The 24,551-nt window shown below is 39.9% G+C and overlaps 1 protein-coding gene across 2 annotated transcripts in view; it reads left to right on the top strand.

The window, feature by feature from the left end:
- The window catches only part of ndst3 (N-deacetylase/N-sulfotransferase (heparan glucosaminyl) 3), a 67,672-nt gene that overhangs the window by 27,018 nt on the left and 16,103 nt on the right, over nt 1–24,551 (top strand). For both annotated transcript variants that reach the window (XM_033972580.2, XM_033972587.2), the window contains exon 6: nt 2,915–3,043. In XM_033972580.2, coding sequence (XP_033828471.1) covers nt 2,915–3,043 — 129 coding nt within the window. The remainder of the gene's footprint in view (nt 1–2,914; nt 3,044–24,551) is intronic.

Genomic DNA, 24,551 nt, shown 5'->3' with positions numbered 1-24,551 from the left:
ATGCGCTATATCACTTTGAGCTATGGCCGTGTGGATAATTGGTTTGGTGAAATAGTGCTGAGTGTCTGTGCCGGTGCTTGGTGGCCTTCCCTCTCTCGCTCAGCTGTACGCACGTGTTTTATGGATAAACCAATATCGCAGTGACTCAGTATTTCACGCTGACAGTGCTCCACCAGGAGTTCACTATGAAGACCCCCCACCCCCGCCCGCACGCCCTCGTTTTCTTTCTTTCTTTCGCTCTCTCTTTCTCGCTCGGCATCTTTAATTAAGTTAATGAAGAGGAAAGACATATTTCTGTTGTAATAGTGTTTTCTTTTGGTAGTCTGGTAGGTTGCGCCGATCGAAATTTTTTACCTCAAGGAAATACGAGCTTGTTGACTTTTTTGTGGCAGACCCAAGCTCAAAAGTAAAGTAAAGAAAAAGTAAGAACCGCTAGGGCATCTGAGGTCAAAGCAAATCGATAATGAATTAGTCACAAATTAAGGCTGATAATTTTATTGACCTCAGACAGAAAAAAACATATAATTTGAATAATTTCATTAAATATTTCAAACGTTTGGTTTTAGTAGGAGGCTGATCCGCTGCATAAAGTTATTTGATTTCTTCATCATTAAACCTAAGCCACAAAGCAGCAAATGGTTACTTTGGCGAATCAATGTCCCTCTGTTATTTCTTCAAGTGTTTGTTTGGGCAGTTTGTGAGGCGGTGTTTGAACGTTTAAATTCATTAAACGTGGTTGTGATTAGTTAAGAAAAGCATATTGGTTTATGTGTAATTTTCACCATTGCAGGATTAGGGCGAAATAGATGTTTGTTAGCGACTGTAGCTCATTTGGTAGAGCGTTTGTCCACTGATCTGAAGGTCAATATAAACACCATTAGTTGAGCGGTCAGATCCAGCAACCCACAGATGAATACTGTCATTGTGTCCTTGTGCAAGACACTTAACCAACCTCACCCCCTGTGTCTGCGTACACCGGTGTATGAATGTGCGTGTGAATGGCTGAGTGGTTTCTTGATGTATAGCGCTTTGAGTGACTTGAAGGTGGAAAAGCGCTGTGTAGCTGTGACCATTTACCATTATAATAGTGAGTAGAATGCGTTCTTATTCGTCCATGCATCTCCGCTTGTCCTGGCACGTACCTCTCACTTTACTTTTGATTGTGCACGCTCCAATTGTATTCCCAGTTACATTCAAAAACAGAAACGGTGGACGTTAACCAAAATTGATATTGCCTTTATATAGAAAGTGGGACGAGAATAAGAGCGAAAGCCCTCTTGAGGATAAAAATGAGAAACCAAAAACACAACAGTTAATGATTGGCATCGAGTGCTTGAGTATTTATGCTGTATGGAAATGTGCCCCCCCTTCACATCCTGCCAAATGGCGCTCTTTCATATGCAGCGACTTTGCTCAAATTTGTCACCCGCTACTTAAAAGGAGCCTCTTTGGGAGAATGCTAATTCCTGAGAATAATTTTCTGTCCAATAATAATTTCAGTCCAAATCCAATCCCTTTGTGTTTGCGTGAAAGCAGAAAAGTTTTATTGGGGGCAAATAGAGGTGGGAGAAGTATCTGAAGTAGGGCCTCGAGAGTGTTCATACTTTAAATGTATGTGTATTATGAAGTAGGAGTCAAAGTACAAAAATATACAGTGAGTGAGTGTATATTATTACTGTCATTTGTTTCCAATTTCAACTAAAACTATCTGCAACATAACAAACAATTACTAGTGGTAGAAGAAGTACTCAATTCTGTTACTTAAGTAAAAGTACAGGTCCTGGAGCAATAAAATACTCAAGTGAAAGTAAATGAAAAAATCTAAAAGGATTAAAGTACCTGTTTGTACTTAAAGAGTAAAAAGTTAAAGTATTTTTTGAGATCTAGTAAAGCTTTAAATGTAGTGATTTTGATAAAGATTTGCACTGAATTTTGATCAACAGAAACAACAGAATAGATTTTTTTTTTTTCCCCAGCTGTTTTTATTTGTATTTTTGTGTTTGCGCAAACTATGAACATGGTAAAAATAAACCCTCAGTCTTTTCAGCAGGTCTCAGACGATAAGAAAAAATACTTTTACTTTTGAGACTTGTTCAAAAAGATACTGGAGTAGAAAGTACAGATACTGCTCTCAAGTGTAGTGAAGTAAAAGTAAAAAGCACCCATTGTAATTGGTTTAAGTAAAGTACACATACCTAGAATTTTCTACTTTAGTTGAGTACTTTATGTTCCACCGCTGATTACTTCTACTGTTATTACTGCACCCACATAGCAAGTCTAAACAAATACTCTCTGACTGATTTAATCATTTAAATGTAGAACATGTTGTCTTATATGATCCAATCCCCAAAGTGGATAGAATTTTTATGCAAACCCACAGAGTTCGAATGCTGGCAGTCATAAGCTGGATTTTGATTTGTCAATAAAACGTCTCAAGCTCCAGTTTCATGTCTGATTAAAGGTTAAACATTATTGGACTTAGAGAGATTGCATGCTCATATTCCTCAATCAATAGAACGTTACAGAGAAAATGCAACTCCCTGTAACGCTTTATAGCATGCTGATGACACTGTTCATCTGTTCATATCATATTTAAATCCATTTTGATTTCTTGGGCCCATGTGACCAACAGCGGTTTTGTAAATCCCTGTGTTGATCTTTACGCCTTCGTGCCGCCACTGCTGACACTAGTGGGACTGGGCAGACTTCTAAGTATAGGAGCATTCATGTAGAAGATCAGTGCCCCATGCCAACCTTCATATGGCTCAAAAATAGCTTGTCCTTTCCAGTAGACACTTCCATTGCTATAAAAAGCACAGATGGAGTGCTAACCTGTCTGCTACCTTTACAGTGGCTGAGCGCACACTCACTGTACGCTCCAGCGGTGTAGCCTAACCCCGCTCTGTTTATGCAGGTGCTGCCTCGACAGACGTGCGGTTTGTTTACCCACACCATCTACTACAAGGAGTATCCCGGAGGACCCAAGGAGCTGGACAAGAGCATCCGAGGAGGAGAGCTCTTTCTGACCATGCTGCTCAACCCGGTAAAACGACAACACGTCACAGTATGAATGGGCATTTCAGTACATTTGGCGTATATAACTTAACAGTGAACATACAGAGGCTTTTGTCTATGCAGAGTTGGAGTGGATAGAAAAATAGAAAAGTGTTGTTGTGGTCTTCATACTTGAGATGAAATATTCTGAATTATTGATGTATTTTTGTCACAAACAATGAAAAGAGAAAGTTTTCTAGTTGACGTAAAACTAAAACTAAAAGAAATAGTTGCTGATGTTTTTTTTTTTTAAATATATATAAAATTTACTCCTTTAGGATGTCCAAGGAATAACAATAGTTTTTGTTGTTTGATCTGTTTTCTGTTTTTAACACAATTACTACAGAGTGAACATTTTGCACACTGCTGTAGCAAATTCAAAAACTGAATAACATTAATTGATTTGTGGAAATAGTTAAGACTTTCTGATGGCACAGATGTGTAGCCTCGCTTCTGTCCGTGTGGCCCAGGGCAGCTGTGGCCACAGTAGTTGCGTACTGCTACTACAGAGTGTGGAATGAGTGAATAATGCAGTGTAAAGCACTTTGGGTATCTCTAAAGGAACTGTACAAATCCATTGCATTATGGTTATTTTAATTTATGTACACGACCAGTCAAACTTTGGAAACATCATCTCATTCAATGGTTTGTTTGTTTTTTTACTTTATCTTACTGCTTTCTGCCTTTTGTGTGTATGTAAAAAAAAACAAAAAAAAACAAACATTAACTGTGTCCAAACCTTTCACTTCAGTATATATTTAAACACCTGTCAAAGTTATTTATTTATTTATTCATTCATTTATTTTTACCACTTTTATTTATTTTTACCACTTTCTACATTTTATATATATTTGGAAGACATGAAGCAAGATGTATGGAATTGTATAGTAAAGAAAAAATATAACATACATTAGAGTTATTTATCTTTTTTCTTTCCTACATCATTCCATACATCTTACATCACATATATAATGTCTTCTGACTGTATATAAAATGTAGAAAGTAGTAAAAATAATAAAAAAAAAAAAAACACTGAATGAGATGGTGTGTCCAGACGTTTGACCGGTTGTGCACGTGGGCACAGTAATGGTGCAGATCAAATATCACCAAAACTCCAGCGTCCAGGCGTCTTCATCACCAATCATCAGGCCTGTTAGCGGCGCTTTCGTGATCAGTTAGTCCTGCAAACAAATCAAGTCAGAACATGAAAACACAGCATCATTTTGCATGAGGCGCTGGGGACTCATTTGCTTCTCTCTCGTACATGAAACACAAAGTGAGAATTCCCACTGTGACGCCTAAACCCGGCTCTGAGCACAGTCCGAGTTCTCTCCACACGTGTTCCTTACTCCCTGCGCGAGCAACATCCTCCCGCGCCTTTTTGTTGGTGCAATTTCTGCACCTCAAAGACTGCAGGGTTCACACGCTTGTTGCAGAGGTAACTTGTATCTGTCTGGATGCCTTCAAATTAGGTCTCACCACAGGAGGGCCGCTGTCACATACACCGACAAACACCCCCTCTTTCACACCCCCGCTGCGTCGATGTCAGCGCGCCTCTCATACGCTTTTGAATTAAAGAACAGAATTAGGTTTTGGTGGCAGTTAGGATGCGCATGAGTGTTCGCCGTTAAGCATGGAAATCCATATGTGGCGTAAAATGTGAGGTGAGGAAGTGAAGAGAACTGTCAGAAGTTAGTAAACATTACAGAGTCTATCACGGGCTCCTCCCCAAAAACTGTTTTAAGTGATTTCTCTCTGTTGGTCTTTGTATCAAGCAAGGCCATTGTTGACAAAGTTGGGCTTTTGCTAGTTTCTGCTGGTCTCTTTCTTTGACTGCTCTGTAAGTAAAAAAGCCCAGTGGCATCGGGAGCAATACTACACCCAGCACCAAACTGAAACCTTCCAAAACAAGTTACTTACATGGTTTTCACACATATCACACACACATGGTTCTGCTTATTTTACTTTTGGGTAGGTCTTGTTCACATACACCGCGCATCATTCACCCCAAACACCTTGAGCCATGTGAGAGTCAATCAGCTGACAATGCGCTTCAAGCAGACAGAGTCCTGTGAATACGTGCACACACGCTCGCTCCCCCTGTACACAGTGGTCTTTTCTTTCACCTGTGGCTAAACACTGGAGGTGTGGTGGCGGAGGAGAAAAGCTTTTGGAGCGACAGACAGACAGAGCCAGACTCACCTGCGCAGACGGAGCCGGGCTCACCTGTGCAGACAGAGGCAGGAGTAGACTAGTGTCCATCTGGAGACTGATGTTAAGTTGATCCAAATTGCCTCATCAGTTGAACGTGTCAAATGGCAGATCTGCAGCACCTATTCATAGAAATATATTCTACGTGATCCGAGCTCTTTTTTGCTCAATTCCAAATACTTTATTGTCACAGCAGACGTCGTAGGTCGGCATGAGGTCGACCGCATTCACACTGCACTCACGCTGCTCCAGAGTGTGAGTGGAGCCGCTCAGAGACCTCCTGTTTGAAGTGCTCTCAGACCGGCCATAGTAAAAGCCAAAGTTAAATCTGTCAACTGGACAAAACGTTGTAGGAGTGAAGACATTTCATTGCTCATCCAAGACACTTCTTCACTCAGATTGCTGGTGGACACTGCCTTATATCAATCTGAAGGGAGGAGCTAACTACACTGAAACTGTGAACAGCTATTGTTTACAATTTTAGCCTTAATAGCCTCCAGTCAACCTTTAATGGCCCCACTGGCTCGCTCTATTGTTGCTCTCTTTGTTTGTTTTGTTTGCTTTGGGTCTGAGGATGGAGTTATAGATGGGGGACAGATTATGTCTCAGGCCCCATTCCTGTTCAAGGAAGGATTGTCTTTCCTAACAAAAACTGCTTCTTTAACTCCCATCTCAAACCATCTCTGGTTCAGATCTGAACCTCACTATGTTCAAAGGAGTGGTTAGTGTCTTTGAGATGGAGATATACTGCAGACTGAGGTCCAGAGGAGCTCTCTCTTCTCTTATGGAGTAGCTGTTTAGTTTCTCCAGTGTAACTCTCTCTGCACTCTTCACTACACTGGAGTAAAGAGTGGTGTCCATCAGCAGTCTGACCAGAACTGAAGAAGCAGCTTGGATGAGCAGCAAAACATCTTCAGTCCTACAACGATTTGTCCAGTTGGGTTCACACCGGCCCAAGCACCGCTCTCAGAGAGAATGCTCTTTTAAGTCGACCTAACATGTGGCAGTGTGAAAACAACCTTTGACCTTGTCACTTTTTTATTGGAGGGTTCACCACCTGCTCATTTGCACTGGAGATGTTATTGTGTTGCAAGGAATGTTCCACTGTATTGCATTTAAATATTTATCGCCGTGGAAATGTCACCAGGCCAAATTAACGGTCATATCTGTGGATCGGTACACGATTAGCATTGTTTAGTGGTAAAAACAACTGAAACTGAATAAATGCAAGATAGATAAGTTTAATGCCATACTGTGGAACATTCCAAGCTAAACATTTCCATGGAGAGGGTAGGTAGCTAGCTGAAATTAAATGATGCACCTTTGCTTTCATTCTTTTAAAGCTAGCGTGACCTGCAGTTATCCATCGGAGATGCCGATGCCTCTTTGTTGTGATGACGTTTACGGTGACACCGCAGTTTTCTAACACGGAAGGTTTCTAACACCTGCCAAGGTTTCTTTGTTTCTTTTGTCGTTTTAGATGAATATTGTGATTTAAAATGTGCAAATTATAACATAATGATCCACGGGTGTCATACATTTTAATTGTATGGCTCAACCACAATAAGTGTTCTTTAAAGCTGTACAGACTTGGAGACTACAAACATGGCCTTTAAAGAAACTATGGTGTCAATACAGGACACTCATAGACCTTTTCCTAAACTTCCTCTGTCAAAAGAAAACATAACTTCCCACCAACATTTTAGCCTTGGGCATAGTAGCATCTGCGTCTTCACTGGTCCAACAGTGTGTGGGTATGACTCTGAGCTGTGAGCTGTGCCTTATACTCACGTTTTGTTTACTTTTCACTTTGCCTTTTGTTAAAGTGCAACTAACCCACCCATGCATCCAAAAAAAAAGAGTAATCTTCACTCAGCAGACATCCAGAGCAGCCCTCAGTCTCTCAATATGCTGTTTCCTGTTTGCTACTTGTTTACATTTGCCTTAACAAACTCAGCGGCCTTCTAAAAATATAGCACGTATAAAGTGGTTTGTGTTGTAGCGGGAGTTAAATTTACCTCTTCCTGTCCGAGGGATTGCTGAATTGCTTGTAACTGTGTGTATTGCTAAGTGAGACAAATTGCATGAACAGCAGGGGCCGCTGGGAAAGTGCAGCAGACAAAACAGTCAAAAAAAAGAAAAAAAGCCTGAAATCCTCGTAGGCATTCTGCGCTTGTATCCAGGGACCCGACTGTAAATGAAAAGTGGCATGGACCGAGGTTTGTTGAAGAAGATTTGTCGTAATTATAATTTGGTTTTGAAGATAACAGAAGCCGACTTTTTCTGGGAACCTTAACATGAATTATTAAAAAATGAAATGCCAAGGTTTTCAACTTATGATAGGACACTCTAACCATGGACTTAGCTCACGACGAAATTACCAGCATGAAATTAGCTATAATTAAAGGTGCGCTGTGGAGTTTTTTCGCTGCAGAGTCAACCTTGTCTCCATGGAGTTGTTGTTTTGCCCAGAATGCTCCAAAATATGGCATTAAAAAAATACATCTCCATGGTGAGAAGCGGGTGACACTTATCAGGCCGAGTTACAGGTCAGATCAGTGAAGACAAAACCCCACTCACTGTAAGAATGCATCCTTTTTCTTTGTGTTTTTGAGCAGTAAAAACACCAGTAATTGAATCCATTTGAGATAGATGTCGTGACATAACAGGGAACATTACAAACAAAGCAATACCATTTCCGGGCACCTTTAAGTTATGCAGTGGTCGAAGGTAACGAAGTACACAGTGTCCATAAAGCTTTACAATTGAAAATTGATTCTGAGTCTGTGTATAATATTTTGTCTCAATAAACCGTGATACACATTGTGCTTTCTCTTGAGAAGGAGCCATTTCTTAGGGGTTCATTCAAAAAGACGCCTCTGCTTGAAATACAAAAATACAACGTGATTAAAAACTTTTATAACCACTGAGTACAACAGAACAAATCTAATTAATATATCTTATCACTTGTTGGACTTTATGGACACCCTGTACAAGTAGTAAAGTACTGCACTTAAGTAGAATTTTTAGGTATCTGTACTTTACTGTACTTTTACTATGGATACTTTTTACTTTTACTTCAGTATCTTTGACAGCAGTATCTATGCTTTATACTCCACTACATTTTTGAACTACACTGAAAAGTAAAAAGTACTTTTAGTATGATTTTATTTTTACATCCTGACTGAAGTTTGTAGTAACATCCTGACTGAAGTTTGTAGTAACATCCTGACTGAAGTTACACAAAATTCATCAGAAAAATGGAGAAGTTGATTCGTATTGTTACTTTTCACCAGAATATGTCTCATTTTAAATCAATACCACTGCATTTACTCTTTAACAAATGAACACTTGTGTGAAATACTTTACGCACATTTTTAAACAAGTATTTAGATTTTTTTACTCATGTTGATTTTTCATGTGACACTTATACTTTCACTTGAGTAACTTTTTACCTCTGTATCTGCACTTTTACTCAAGTAACACAACTGAGTCCTTCATCCACCTCTGACATTAAGCCCATCCAAGTAGTAAATAAAATCCTTTTTTTTTAAGTCAGTCTGCATTCAGCCCTGCCCTGTCTCCATTCTCGGGGCTTCCATCATGTTCCCAGTGTCAGGGCAACAGTTTGAATGTGTATTATTTAACAGGCTTATAAATCTTGCACATCTTTTTACAGCAGGAGCACAATGGCTGTCTGATGATGAACAGTGGTGGTGCGGGTGGTGTTGGTGGTGCATCGTCTCGTAATGATAACAGCTGAACGTGGAGAGGCTTTATCGCAGGTGTTGTTAATTATGGTTTATGTTTTATTAATTGTGCTCATTAGCGCTCGTTATAATCATGGGGCAGTTTTAATGGCAGCTTAGACCAGGTAATTAGAGTCTGTAATGGTCTAATGAGGATTAATTCAATATAGACATTTTTAAGGTAAACTACACAGGTAATCTCCAGGGGTCAAAGGGCACATTAGGACATCAACAAATGTGTTGTTTTATTTGATGTAGTGGATTTTTTTAGTCCTTATAGAGGAATAAGATGGTTGGTAACTTACAACTATGTGCGTAAACCAGGGCAAAACAATAATAACTGTGGATTTCTTGTTGAGATGGGTCATACTGACAAGAATTAAAGGTCCTGTATTAGACAAAATGGATTCTTATGAGCGCTTAGCCATGTTATAATGTTGTTACTTCTTCAAAAACATACCTGGAGTTGTGTTTTGTTTCATTCACACATGTTTGAATCATCCTGGTTTATTAGTCTGTCTACATCTCCAAAGCTCAAAATGCTCCGTTCTACCATGTGATGTCATGAAGTGGGAGTTTTCACATTAGCAGCTCCTTTTACCTTTGGTTCAGTCGAGATTGGGAATTCCAGGGCTGAAAGTGATTCTAGTGAAGGTGTGTGGAGTCTAAAAACACAGCGGAGCACTTCCTGTATCACCACATGATGACATCACAAGGTGGAATAGAGTGTTTTCAGTTTGAGGGAAGAACTCAGCCTAAATATGCAGGGTTTGTGTGTTAAATATGTGTGAATGAAACAAAACACAACTCCAGGTCTGTTTGTGATGAGGAAACAACATTAGAACATAGATCAGAAAATAGTGTACTACCGTCTCTTTAATATGTCAGTGTTTCATTTTGAACTACACCGACGACAATTTTCAGAAAATATTATCACAATTTGTCAGAAATATTCAAATATTTACATTACATGCAATATCAATGTTACCTTAAACTTATCTTTGGAAGAAAATGCTGCAAGTGTCTGTTGAAAACTATAGATACATGTCTTTTGGTCACATTTTTATAGACCTTCAAGGCACTCAAAGCACTTTACCACTAAACCACTCACACATTCACACACACATTCATACACATTTAGAGGTTTTAAATCTCAATGGGACCTTCCTGGTTAAATAAAGGTTAAATAAAATAAATAAAAATACACCAGTGTACACATACCCCCGGGATGTGGTGGGTTAAGTGTCTTGCCCAAGGACACGGCAACAACATTGATCTGTGGGAGGTGGAATCGCACTGCCAACCTGTGGGTCAGTGGACAAACACTCAACTGAGCTACTGTCGCCCTTTTCTCGTTTGCAGCCTTTTAAAACCATTTAGTCTTAGCTTAAAAACTTTTAGAATTTTCCATATCTAGAAACAAAATTTATTTATTTTCCATTTTCTCCCACCTTGAGTTTGTCGTTTGTTTATCTTGCGCTGTATAATGGGGGACAGTACGTCAATTGGCAGAGCGTTTGTCCACTGATCCGAAGGTTGGCGGCTCGATTCTCGCTTTCGACATCATTAGTAGAGTGGTCAAATCAACTGACCCACAGGTTGGCGGTGCGATTCCAGCCCTCACACATGAATGCTGTCGTTGTGTCCTTGGCCAAGACATTTAACCTCCTCGCCCCCAGTGTCTGTGTACTCTGGTGTGTGAATGGGTGAGTGGTTTCTTGATGTAAAGTGCTTTGAGTGCCTTGAAGGTGGAAAAGTGCTATGTAAAAGTGTGACCATGACCAGTGGGTTACCAGTATGGACAAGAATTAATACCAACTATGACGCAGGTTAACCTTAAAATTAACTTTTTTTTCTTGCTCTGGCATGTACTTTGCGTATCTATCGTTGAATTATTGTTCAATACATAACATCTTTGGGGGTCATATTTTATTGTGGGTATTTTGCGTTTGTACTAGTGTGAAACTTTTTGCTATTTTTCTCTACTATGATCAGATTTGAGCTGCAGAATGTCAAATTATGAACTTCTATGACTCATTATACACACAAACTGACTACTTCATGGTTTGATTCCAATATTATTACAATATTATCGTCTATATTCACTTCAGCAACGCATCGCACTTCAAAATTTGTTAGCGTGACAGGTCTATGTGCGTCAACAAATCCCCTATTCTACACCAACTCCAGGTGTCCTCCTTTTCGCTAACTAAAAATAGACAAGCTTTTTGACAAATTTGTAAACAGGTCTACATACGCACATATGAGGTGAATATTTACTCACCATTTTGCCATGTGTCGTGACTCAGTTTGCATGAGTCAGATGGAGTACACTTATACCCACGTTGCCTGCGAACTTTACTTTACTGTGTAGCTGTTCAACTTGAAGACTACAGCTTCATGACATCACAAGGTGGAACGGAGCATTTTGAGCTTTGGAGATGTACAGACTAATAATAAAGGGTCATTCAAACATGTGTGAAACAAAACACAACTCTAAGTCTGTTTTTGAGGAGCTAACAGCATTATAACATGACTTAAAGCTCACAAGAGTCATTTTTGTGTAATATAGGAGCTTTAAAATTACTGTATCTTTTTCAGTGGAGCGTTGGCATCACATCATCGCAAGTGAACAGAATGAAGACCATGAGGCATCTCTGCATGTGCACTCTCATATATATTACATAAAAAACTGTTCTTGAATGCTGGGGACAGGCTGAAGCTAATTACATTTTTATTCGCTGTTTCCACTATCTTTTGTCCTTCGCTTTCAGACACCCGCTTCCTTAATCAGTGTAATGAGAGATGAAACGGGTCTTGTTGTATCTCCTAATGAAGAGGCCTATTAAAATATAAAAGCAATTTAAAGACTAAATGGGGCTGTGCTGTGCTATACTTAACACACACATACATTAAACACACATTTGGACAGTACGATATATCGCTATCCAATCAAAATCACATGTCAAGTGTCGCAGTTTTCAAATTGTATTTTTTTTCGAGAAGACCCATTGTGGTTGTGTGTGCTCTGTAACTATAATCTGTGACACCCGTGGATCGTTCTGTTACAATTTACACAATTTAAGTCCCAATATTCATCTAAAACGTCTTAATAAAAGAAAAGTTCGCTCACGTCTGCATTAGAAAACTGCGGTGCCCGATGGGAGCTGACGTCGCCGTAAACATCGTCACAATAAGGAGTCGGTCAGGCTAGCAAGCAGCGAATATTTTTTTTATTTGTACCAAAATGATTATGTGTAGCATTACTGAATCCTACATGTATCATCGTTTAAGAAAAAAAAATAAATTGGAGAACGTAGTAAATACAGAGCAGTGGGCGTATGTCGGGGGCGGTGAAAACGGGTTTTGAACGGCAGTATGGCGTCATGAAAATAAGCGATTAAAGATTGCTGAAACATGCACGAATCACTCCAAATACAAAGAGTGTTGTATTTTCTAGACTATAAGTTGTTTGTCTGCGGGTGCGACTTATACTCAGATGCAACTTATATGTGAAATTATTCAAATATATAATTTCACATCTTCGTTATTGTCTGTAGTATTATTGTATCAACTATACTCCTGTACCACTGAAATTTAAAACTTCAACATAACGGTGATATAAAAGACTGAACAAAAATGCCTCCTAAAAGAAAATCGTATTCTGCTGAGTCTGAGTCACACTAGACACGTATTCAGTTCATTGTCTATGCTTCATGTAGCTGAATAAATATAAATGTGTTACGTTAGCATCAGCCTGTTTTTCTCTATTTTATTATTATTATTATTATAACTTGACTTTAAAGATAAAATGTCTGTTCTTGGTCTCGGATTTTGTAAAATAAGTTTCCGCAAAAAATGTGACTTATATATGTTTTTTCTTCATTATTGTGCACTTTTTGGCTGGTGCGACTTATACTCCAGAAAATACAGTTAATGGAGTAAATAATGAAGGGAAATTACTAAAGTTGATTTTGCATAATAGGTCTGCTTTATGTTATAGCAAAACCAAAACGTCCTCTCTTTTTATAGGGGATAGAAACAGCTAGCTAACCCTGTAGTTCATTCTTCTACAAACATGTTCTGAAGTGTATGGAATTGTTGTATTAGCCTGCCCATTCTTAAAACGGTGCTACTCCCAGATCTGATTAAAGTGTGTACTCTGAACCGAATCCTGATTTGAAAGCCTAAATTGCCACCACAACACTTTGAAAATAACAATTACGTATTTCTTTCCAAAAATCAGCCTATGATTTGGGTGACTTTTTTCCCTTCAGTCGTCGCTCGTTTCCATTGGTGCAGCTTTTATAAGCGCACACACTTTGAGCCTCTGATCAATAGTGTTTTGTAGCTTTAATGCCCGGGGGTATTGCTATTGTTTGATGATCTCCTCATTGGTAACATTGCCGCTTTCGTTTCAATGACTTTTACAGCCACATTAGCCGCTAGCATCCCCGCGTAGCGTTTGACATATCGGACTACTCTGCATGCGTGTGGTGTCCGTATGCATATGTAGATACCATAATACCAGTTAGGGACAAATCAGTCATCATTACGTCCTGTCGAAAACATTTAAAACACACGAGGAGCAGCGCAGAAAGCATTTGAGCTAACATATATAAGCGCTATTTATGTTCACATGATAACGTTTCACTTTAAATTCCACGCACGCACCTGACGTATCCCCGTTTTGTGCGTTTGCGTGTTGCGTTATAGTTACATGCGGATACTTCTCCTCCATGATTCCGCATCAGACGTCGCTAAGCTCGCTCATCTGGCCTAAGCGTGACGATCGATTGCGCGACCTCGACTCTGCAAACAGCCCAATAGGCCACCAGTCGTTCTCCGATAAATGTGCACATAGAGACGCAGACGGGGAGAGATGTAGATGGAGAGATGGGGATGGAGAGATGTAGATGGAGGGATGGGGAGGCAGGAGAGCGGCGATAGGGCGAGGGTGAGAAGGTGGCAGACAGATTGAGATTTAATTTTCAGGTCACGGCATCTTGTGTCGCTTGAGAATCCCAACACATAGAAGCAGGAGGGGGGGAGCGCACGCACAGGTCTGCAGATATGTGTGTGTGTGTGTGTGTGTGTGTGTGTGTGTGTGGACAGGGAGAGCTGACATAAGCAGAGCTGGAGACATATATCAGGCCTGACATTTAGCGCTTAGCTCTGCCACTAAGCTTATTAGCCAAACACCAAATATCAACGCCATCTCCCTCCTGGATCCATACTTTTTTACACCCGGCAGAGTACACTGAAACGCTGGTGTTACATAGAAACACCAGCTATCAGGGGCTATCAGGGGGCCTTAAGCTGAATTTGTCTCTGGGGCCCCCTCCTGATTCAGCCATAGGTGGACAACATTATGACTCTGCCCTCATCACCTTGACCAGTTGTTTTTGTGTTTATCTGACCAACATCAGACTGAAAACATCCAGAATGTCAAAACTACCAGTCACAAGAACAGAACACAAACATATAACAGGGGGTCAAGATTTTTATAATTCCAGACATTTTTCTTTGTTTCTGGTGGATTTAAATGTGTTCCAGTTGGCGACAGTGAGTTTACATTTGCATTGTGTCGGGTCCTTGCACTGGTGTAAACACATAGCTGTCCTCACCTCTGCCCGACTCAAAAACAAATGTAGCAGCAGCAGATATTTTGCCACTATAGATATAAAACAAATATAATTGTTTTAGAGGGATATTTAGGCTGTTGTAAACACACAAGCCCTGTGCCCAATAAAACTTGACATATTATATTATTTTCAATATAATTGTATGGGCTCCTGGGGGCCCTCTGGTGGCCTCAGGCTGCTTAGTCTGCTTATAGTCTGGACCGGCCCCGAATCTTATCCATGATGTACAATTATAACCAGCGATGGAATGTAACAAAGTAAAAATAGTGTAGTATCTTTAGTTATCTGTACTATACTTAAGTCAATGTTAAAACGGATACTTTTTACTTTTACTTCACTACAGTTGAGAGCAGTATCTGTACTTTATACTCCACTACATTTTTGAGCTGGACTGAAGAGTAAAAGTATTTTTTATTAAATAAATAAAAATAAAAAACCTAGGGAGAAAAAAGGATCAATATAGTTGTTTCTGTTGAACAAAATTCAGCACAAATCAAAATCACTACATTTGAAACTTTATAAACCTTCAAAATCTGTGTGAAATACTTTTACTTTTACAGTTTAAGTAAATTTTTAAACAGGTACTTTTACTCAAGTAGATTTCTTCATGTGATACTTTTACTTGAGCATGATTTTGCTCCATCATCTGTACTTTTACTTAAGTAACACAACTGAGTACTTCTTCCATCACTGATTATAACACACATCCACTGTTTCCAAACAAAAGCGCAGTGATGTCAGCTCTTCATTCATCCCATTACTTTATCTAATCTATATCTTATTCAATGCATAGTGGTTCTTACAACTTCTGAGGAGATATCGGGTAAGAACTCGACCTGACACACTCACTGAACCACGGCACCATCAGCCTCTGTTCTCCTTTATCTGTTATTCTGTCAGCTGTCATCGCAGAAGCATACATTTGACTTGTATTTGCATAGAAGGATGTTGAGCTTCAGTTCTCTATATTCACTTTTGTTAAGCCCCTCTTCTTCAAATTCATGTTCATTCCCATTTATTCATTCCCATTTATGTATTCATTTGTTAAACTGCACAAACAGATTCATTCATTCATTCATTCATTAAAGATGGTAGATATTAAAGTGGCTGTACCCAATTATTCTCAATATTGTGGGGTAAACTTGCCTTACTCCCTCACAAATATATTATAAAAGCCACTCTAGAGTCGTAAGTGAGACCACTGTGTGCTGTTGGACATCTAATTATAAAGCGTTTTTCTGTTTTACAATCCAGAAGTGCACAGTTTGCATGTTAGTTATTGCCTAGTTATTTACCTTTATGGTAAAACTCCTCTGTTTACTTCATCACAGTGAATCATTTTAATGTATTGTGAAATGTGAGGGATGACTTTGGACTACTGAAAAGAAAATGAACTACTGGTAGAGACTTTTAGGAACTTATAGGGACATAGGGATTTGTAGGGGGTTGTAGGATGTTGTAGGGACTTTTAGGGACTTGTAGAGATTTGTAGAGACTTGTAGGGACTTATAGGGACTGGTAGGGACTTGTAAGGAGTTGTTGTGTGTTGTAGGGGCTTGTATGGACTTATAAGGACTTGTAGGGAGTTGTAGGGGCTTATAGGAACTCATAGGGACTTATAGGGACTTATAGGAACTTGTAGGGACTTGTAGGACTGCTTGATATACTGCCTGAATATCTCACTTGCTAGGTTAACATTGATATAGGAACTAATAATACAACATCACATGACTGTTTAAGTCTAAAAACTGGATGCTCTGAAATGGGGGAAAAAAAAGCTTCCCTCCTCCTCCCTCCTCTTCCTCTCTCCTTCTCACTCCTCTTCCCGCATTCACTCTCCTCCTCTCTCCTCCCTTCTCTTCCTCTCTCCTCTTCCTCTCTCCTCTTCCTCTCTCCTCTTCCTCTCTCCCCATCCCCCTCTCTCCCTCCTCCTCCCTCCTGCTCTCTCCTCCTCACTCCTTCTCTCTCTTCCTCTCTCCTCCTCTCTCCCCCTCTCTCCTCCTCCCTCATCTTGCTCCCTCCTTCTCCCTCCTCTTCCTCTACCCTTCCTCTTCCTCTTTCCTCCTACCTCCTCCTCCTCTCTCCCTCCTTCTCTCTCCTTCTCCCTCCTCTTCTTTTGTCCTCCTCTCTCCTCCTTTCTCCCTTCTCTTCTCTCCCCCTCCCTCCTCTTCCTCCTCTTCCTCCTCTCTCTCTCCTACAAAACCGTAAATAGCCTTAAAACTATGACTATTTACTGTATAATCTTTGTTCCAAGTAGGTAACCTGTTCTTAAGATGTTCTCATTTACAATATCCACAGTGTTGTTTGTTGTGCTGTAGGATTAATAAAATATTTACCTCTCTCATTTGTTTTAATCGCGCTCACCGTGGCACGAGCATGCTCCTCTGTTTGCATAGCCTCACATCTCCACCTGCCCTTTCTCCGCGCTGTTGACTTAAGCTCACATGTGAACGAATGTATCCCTCCACGTGCTATCTCTTTTCTTCTCCAAAGTCCTACTGATTGCCGCTTGAAGATCTGGCAGCTCGTCAATGCGTACTGCTCGTGTGCCGCAAACACTTAACTCAAAAATTACTCCCCGAGACTAAAACAGTGAAAAGAGCCAAAACGGAGAGCCGTGACTGCACCCGCTAAAATGAATTGGAATCATTTGCGATATTGACATTCAGCTTTCAATTATGTGCTGATGAGAAGGAGGAGGGGAGAAGGACCAGCCAGGCGAACAATATGGAGAGGAGAGAACGGGAGGGGGGCTGTGTACTTCCTTTTACTAGCAATAACAATTCAATCATGGAGATATGCATGTGGAACTAAGTGGACTGTAATGAGAAAAAGTGCCTCATCTTTTTCTTTTTTTTTTCCCCAAAGATGGCCCGCACTTTGAAGAGAGAAATGATCTTGTTAGCGAGTTACAATGTAGGGGAGTTAACCTACATCAATAGTGCGCTGGGCAGCAGGCTACACTGTTAGCATAGTAATTATAGAGGACTACATAGAGCGTGGGTTTAAAAGGTGAAAACCATAGACTGTGTAAAGAAGTGGACTACGGGAGTGTGACGTCACCAATCGCATTCAGTTTCAGTCAAATGCAGCTCCTCGAGGCAAGCAGTTATAGCGGCCAATTTGGAGTTGCATATTTGGACTTCTGACGAGTATCATAGCAACCATAAAGCCAATCCAGAGTGAGGCTGTTGAAGGTAACGCCCCTTCCCTCCTACACCACTGGTTTAGCACAAAGTGGGCGCATAGCAACGCTGTCAACCAAACCTGTTGCTAACGCTAGCAGGAGTAACCTCGAGGACAGAAAGCGCCTGATTTGTCTGTTATTAATGTTCGTATCTTGATTTACAGCAGCAGTTACATGGACAGGAACCACAGTTTCACAGTACAAAGTGAACTGCAGCTAAAGACAATGGAGCCGAAAGTGCACCCATGATCACTTCCTATTTGGAACGCGGCGGCTAGCACGTTAGCTACATCCATTTATATATACCGTCTATGATGAAAAGTGTTTAATTTAAAGAAGTAGCGTTATTAATGGCATTATTATTAGGGGCCTGTACAACTCTATGGGAAATGCACTGTTTTTGAAAGAAATCTCCAAAAGATAAATCCACAAATGTTGAACCTTTAGGGCTCCACAAACCTGCAATATTAATCTCATGGCTTAAAGGTCCTACATTACACAAAACTGACTCTCGTGAGCTTTAAGCCATGTTATATTGTTGTAACCTCCTCAAAAACATACTCAGAGTTATGTTTCGAGTAATCCTTTATTATTAGTCTGTCTACATTTCCACCTGTTCTGCTTTGTTCCACCTTGTGATGTCATGAAGTGATTGTTTTCAAGTTAACAGCAACATTTTTAACTTTAGTTCAGTCGAGATTGGCAATTCTAGTGCTGAAATTATCCAAATGGTTCCAGTGAAGGTGTATAGAGTTTAAAAACATGGTAGAGCGTATCACCACATGATGACATCACAAGGTGTAACCGAGTGTTTTCAGTTTGGGAGAAGAACTGTGTGTGTTTGTGTGTTATTGTGAAAAAAATATAGGAAATATGAACCATAAACCCAACCAAATCTACAATATGACACCAGTTGTCACCACAGAATTCTAACCTAACCTCAGCTCAAATTAAAACTACACAAATTCTATATTGATATATCGTCACGTGAACTCAACCCCACCTTTTACTGTGACATAACGCCATAAGGTCCATCAGAAATCCTCATGGTACTATTGTGATTTAGCAGTTAGCATTTTCACCATAATCACTTCCACACATATGATGCCAAAATTATAACATATTTGAACCAGACAAGTATTTTCTCTCACAGACCCACACAAGTAATTTCTCCAAAGACGCGACAACGCTCAGAAGGATTGGAACATGTAGCAGAGTTGACTTAATCTTGAGCAACATTGATTTTGTGTTTGTGTGTGCCCAAACTGACATGCTTCATCAGAGCATCTAGGTCAGTGAGAGATTGCAAAGGACAGAGATGGAGAGAGAAAACAGGAAACAACAGCAAGTTAGACAAAGCCAGTGGGATTAAAACCAACCACATAAATACACTAAAAGTATTGATGTTTATATTAAAGCATGACTACTACGGCTTGTTGTTAGCGCGAGAGCTGTGTCGTTTTAGTGAACCTCGTTTTGGGGCTAGCAGTCAAAGAGGCAGTCAAATATGGAGTTCATATTTAGAATTCCGATCGCGAGTGTCAAAGCAACTGAAGAGCCAATCCGGAGCGAGGCTGTTGAAGTTAACGCCTCTTCCCGCTGGTTTAGCAGAGAGTGAGCACTGAGCAACGTTGTCAATCAAACCTGACAGCAGCAGTTACACAGAGAAAGGTGACTGCTTTTTCAATGTAAAGTGAATTGGAGCCAGAGTCGATGGAGCCGGAACTCACTTCACTTCCTAGTTATGTCCATTTACATATACAATTGGTGGTGGTCAGAATGGCAGTGTTCCGTCAGTCTGAAGTGTGGAGTGAATGAATAATGTACTGTGAAGAACTTTGAGTCACTATATTGGTTGTAGTTTTCAAATGTAAATTCTTAGATTACCGTATTTTCCAGACTATAAGTCACTCTGGAGTATAAGTAAAAATAAATGCATAATACTGAAGACAAAAATGCAGTTGTCAGGTTGCCAGTGTGACCGTAATGAAGATGTGAAATTATATACTCAGATTCGACTTATATTCCACATATGAGTCACTGAGTATATAAGTATAAGTATAAGTCGCACCCCCTGCCAAACTATGAAAAGAAAAAAAAGTGCAACTTATACGGTAATAACTATTTTTTTGCCGTCAGTGAAAAGACATGGAGCTAGGTTAGTTAACAATTGCCAAATCACAGTGGAAAAACCTTAAAGGGCCCATTTTACACTGTTTTCTGATCTATTTTATAATGTTTCCTTATGAAAAACAATACCTGGAGTTGTGTTTTGTTTCATTTACATGTTTAACACACAAAGCCTGCATATTTAAGCTGAGTTCTTCTTGCAAATTAAAAACTCTGTTCCACCTTGTGATGTCGTCATGTGGCAATACAGAAAGAGCTTTACTGTGTTTTTAAACTCCATACATCTTCACTAGAATCATTTGGATAATTTCAGCCATGAAATCGCCCATCTATACTAAATTAAATGTTAAAGGAGCTGTTAACTTGAGAACGACTGCTTCATGACATCACAAGGTGGAACAGAGCATTTTGAGCTTTGGAGATGTAGACAGACTGATAATTCAGGATTCCTTAAACATGTGTAAATGAAACAAAACACAACTCCAGGTCTGTTTTTGACGAGGTAACAACATTATAACATGGCTTAAAGCTCACAGGAGTCAAGTTTGCGCTGTATAGGACCTTTATTGTGTACTACCACTTTATGCTAATGGATTTCTAAGCTTTCGTTGAGCTGTATTAGTTGTGATGTTGCTGTAGTAATCGAGTTTCTCGGTGATAATGTGGTTTTGTAATAACAGGCATCTTATTGGTGGCAGTAAATATGGTGGTTAATACCTCTAGCATAGCAGCAAAATCATAGTAATAACAGTAATAGCAGCAGCATTACAGGTACTTTAAGTGGTAGTGGGAGTACCAGCAAGTGCTTAAGACTTCCTGTTTAATCCTGTTTAATTTTGAATATAATTAAAGGTGAAGACAATTGGGGTTGATTCATTTTTGTCATATTCATTTTCGCAGTCCCGTTTCAAATGTGATGTGAGCCTAATTTTGCTCTTAATTATCAGCACGGCCTTCTTTCGTTTAAAACCTCAAAGGGGAGTTAAGGCAATCCAATACTCAGCCAATGGGACGTGGTGCCGGATGCTGAGAGAGGCTTTATAATGCGCCATTTAATTGAATTTTTAACGGGGGGAGTCCTTCTACCCAAAAGCTTTGCGGCCCCGTGTCACGGGGTTAAAAGCACCTCAAGTTTTCTTCTGTTTTGTTCTGTGTTTCCCATTAACCTGCCAAGGTTAGTCTCCTGCTTATTGCCATTGTTAGTCCCTCCACTTTCCTCCACAGTTCTTTAATTACAAGCACAAATCATCTTCCCTCTGCTCCTTTGTTTTGTTTGGCAGCCAGTCTTTGAGGCCGGACACACCGTGAATATTTCCATGTTTAATAACACAATCTCGCCCTCCTGTACATAATATACAACCGTGTAGAGTAATTTACAGCAAGTACAATTATTCTCAAAAATATCATTTATGAGTTTCATTTAGTAAAAAGTGTACAGTGGTCCCTCGTTTATCACGGGGGTTACGTTCTAAAAATAACCCGCAATAGGCAAATCAGCTTTTTTTTTTTTAGTTATTCTATATGTTTTTGGCTGTAAAACCCCTCACCACACACTTTATACACTTTTCTCACACAGGCATTAACATTTTCTCACATTTCTCTCTTGTTTAAACTCTCTCAAAGTTCAAACCTCCGTAGGCGCCTTTTTCAGTGCAGAACGTTTCATTGACATTGTGGGTTTTGTCAGGGAGGAGACTGATGGACAATGGTCTACAGTCCCTTAGCCAATCAGGACACAGAACACAATGCACATTCATATACTGTAAAAAAAAACACACAAAAAAACAGCGAGACCGCGAAAGGTGAACCGCGATATAGTGAGGGACCACTGTACTACTTTCATTTTCAACACTTGTTGTTTTCGTTTGGGTTGAGGGCTCCTGTTTGAAGCGCTCTTGGACCGGACGTTTACTGTGGTCCAGAGAGCAGCTGTTGGATTCACACTGGCCCAAGTGACTCAACTCCTGACAGTGTGAAAATGACCTTTCTGATTACAAACACCTGGCTGCAGGAGCATCGTTTGAAATATTAGCTCAATCACATTGTTCCTTACACCTCCAGACCCCGCCCCTCACTCTCTTCTTGAGTTCTCCAGGTACTGCCTCGTTTGTCAGCTCTATTTGAATAGCGGTTGTGGGCAGAGTTTAGGTGGTTAGTCCCACTCTAATTAGCCACATCATATTTATAAAAGTTTTCTCTCCATCTCTGTGCACGTCCCTGTGTGTGAGGCTGTGGTCCTGAGTCTGGCATCAGAAGCTATTGAGTGCTTTGAAAGGAACATAAATCACTTTTTGATCACCTATTCTCCTCTCAGAAAACACATAATAACACAAGATGAGATGTGGGTGGTTTCTCGATGGCTTCTATAGCACCTTATTTACGCTTACTCCTCAATCAGGGCTGTTCACATTTGAATTGAAATGAGCCCTTATATGCTCACTAAGAACATTTATTTTTAATTGGTAATTGTGTAGCTGAGATTCACTTGATTCAGTCGATGAGAAGTAGAAGTACCAAGTGTTTTTGTAGATGGATATTTATTATTCACACACTCACATCATGGGCACCTGTCTCTTATTATTATTATTATCATTATTATTATTATTATTATTATTATTATTATTATTATTATTAATTATTATTATTATTATATTAACAACATGGCTTGTAGGACTAAAGGACACTAATTATACAAAATGTACTTTTTTGACCATATTATAATATTGTAATATGTTGTTTCTGTAATCCTTCGCAGCAATGGTGGAAAAAGTATTCAATTTTGTTACTTAAGTAAGAGTACAGCTACCAGAGCAAAGAAATACTCAAGTAAAAGTATTAAAGTATCCGTTTAAAAATGTACTTAAAGAGTAAAAAGTAAAAGTATTTTGTGCTGATTTTAAGGTCAAATAAAGCTTCAGATGTAGTGATTTTGAAGATGATTTTTGCACAATTTTGTTCAACAGAAACAATGGAACTGATATTTTTTTCCAGCTATTTTTATTTGTATATTTTTGTTTGCTCAAATTTCAAGTGTGTTCAAAATAAACCCTCAGCCTTTTCAGCAGATCTCAAACTGTAATAAAAAATACTCTTACTTTTCAGTCCCCCCGAGCACTCACACTTGGTTTTCTCGTCTCCAGGATTGTGAAATCAGAGGTAAAAATCCAAAGGTCTGAGCATAAATCATCACCACACTCGTTCTAAGCAGTTCATTACTAAACTGTGTGCTCACATTAGGCTGCCATTAGCATGCTAGCTGTTTTTTGTTGTTTTGTTCTAATAGCAATTCTTGTTGTTGCCAGTAGATGGAGTGATAACAGCAAATCCAGATAAGAACATGAAAAGTCAAAATAAAGATACTCAAGAGCAAAAGATAAGACTTAAAATAGAGTTTAGGTTAAATAGAGACTATGGCAGATTATAATCTGTCTGTCAGAAATGAATGTCCCCTGAAAGCAAAGCCAACATATGTGTGTATGTGTGCTTTTTCGGGTTGTAATGGTGTTGTGTTTGTGTTTGTGTGTGTGTGTATGTGCGTGTGTGCTTTTTCGGGCTGCAATGGTGTTGTGTTTGTGTTTGTGCGTGCTTTTCCGGGCTCTTATGGTCTTGTGTTTGTGTGTTTGTGCATGCTCTTGCTGTTATGCTGTTGTGTGTTTGTGCGTGCTCTTGCTGTTCTGGTGTTGTGTGTTTGTGCATGCTCTTGCTGTTATGGTGCTGTGTGTTTGTGCGTGCTCTTGCTGTTCTGGTGTTGTGTGTTTGTGCGTGCTCTTGCTGTTATGGTGCTGTGAGTTTGTACATGGTCTTGCTGTTCTGGTGTTGTGTATTTGTGCGTGCTCTTGCTGTTATGCTGTTGTGTGTTTGAGGGTGCTCTTGCTGTTATGCTGTTGTGTGTTTGTGCGTGCTCTTGCTGTTCCGGTGTTGTGTGTTTGTGCGTGCTCTTGCTGTTCTGGTGTTGTGTGTTTGTGCGTGCTCTTGCTGTTCCGGTGTTGTGTGTTTGTGCGTGCTCTTGCTGTTCTGGTGTTGTGTGTTTGTGTGTGCTCTTGCTGTTCTGGTGTTGTGTATTTGTGCGTGCTCTTGCTGTTATGCTGTTGTGTGTTTGTGCGTGCTCTTGCTGTTCCGGTGTTGTGTGTTTGTGCGTGCTCTTGCTGTTCTGGTGTTGTGTGTTTGTGTGTGCTCTTGCTGTTCTGGTGTTGTGTATTTGTGCGTGCTCTTGCTGTTATGCTGTTGTGTGTTTGTGGGTGCTCTTGCTGTTATGCTGTTGTGTGTTTGTGGGTGCTCTTGCTGTTATGCTGTTGTGTGTTTGTGCGTGCTCTTACTGTTATGCTGTTGTGTGTTTGTGCGTGCTCTTGCTGTTCTGGTGTTGTGTGTTTGTGCGTGCTCTTGCTGTTCTGGTGTTGTGTTTCTGCTTGAGTGCGTGTGATGCTTTAACAGCAGTTCCACACAGTTGCTCTGACATCAGCCCGATTGATATGAAGTAGACAAGGCCTGGTGCAGCTCTGCTAGTTTGCCTAAAGTGAGAGCGGAGATAAGACAGCTGTAAACGCACACAATCACACACACACACAAGCACACATA

The sequence above is a fragment of the Periophthalmus magnuspinnatus genome, chromosome 1, assembly GCF_009829125.3.
Source record: "Periophthalmus magnuspinnatus isolate fPerMag1 chromosome 1, fPerMag1.2.pri, whole genome shotgun sequence".
Lineage (NCBI taxonomy): Eukaryota > Metazoa > Chordata > Actinopteri > Gobiiformes > Gobiidae > Periophthalmus > Periophthalmus magnuspinnatus.
The sequence above is the reverse complement of the archived record's forward strand: the minus strand, read 5'-3'. Positions and strand labels throughout refer to the sequence as shown.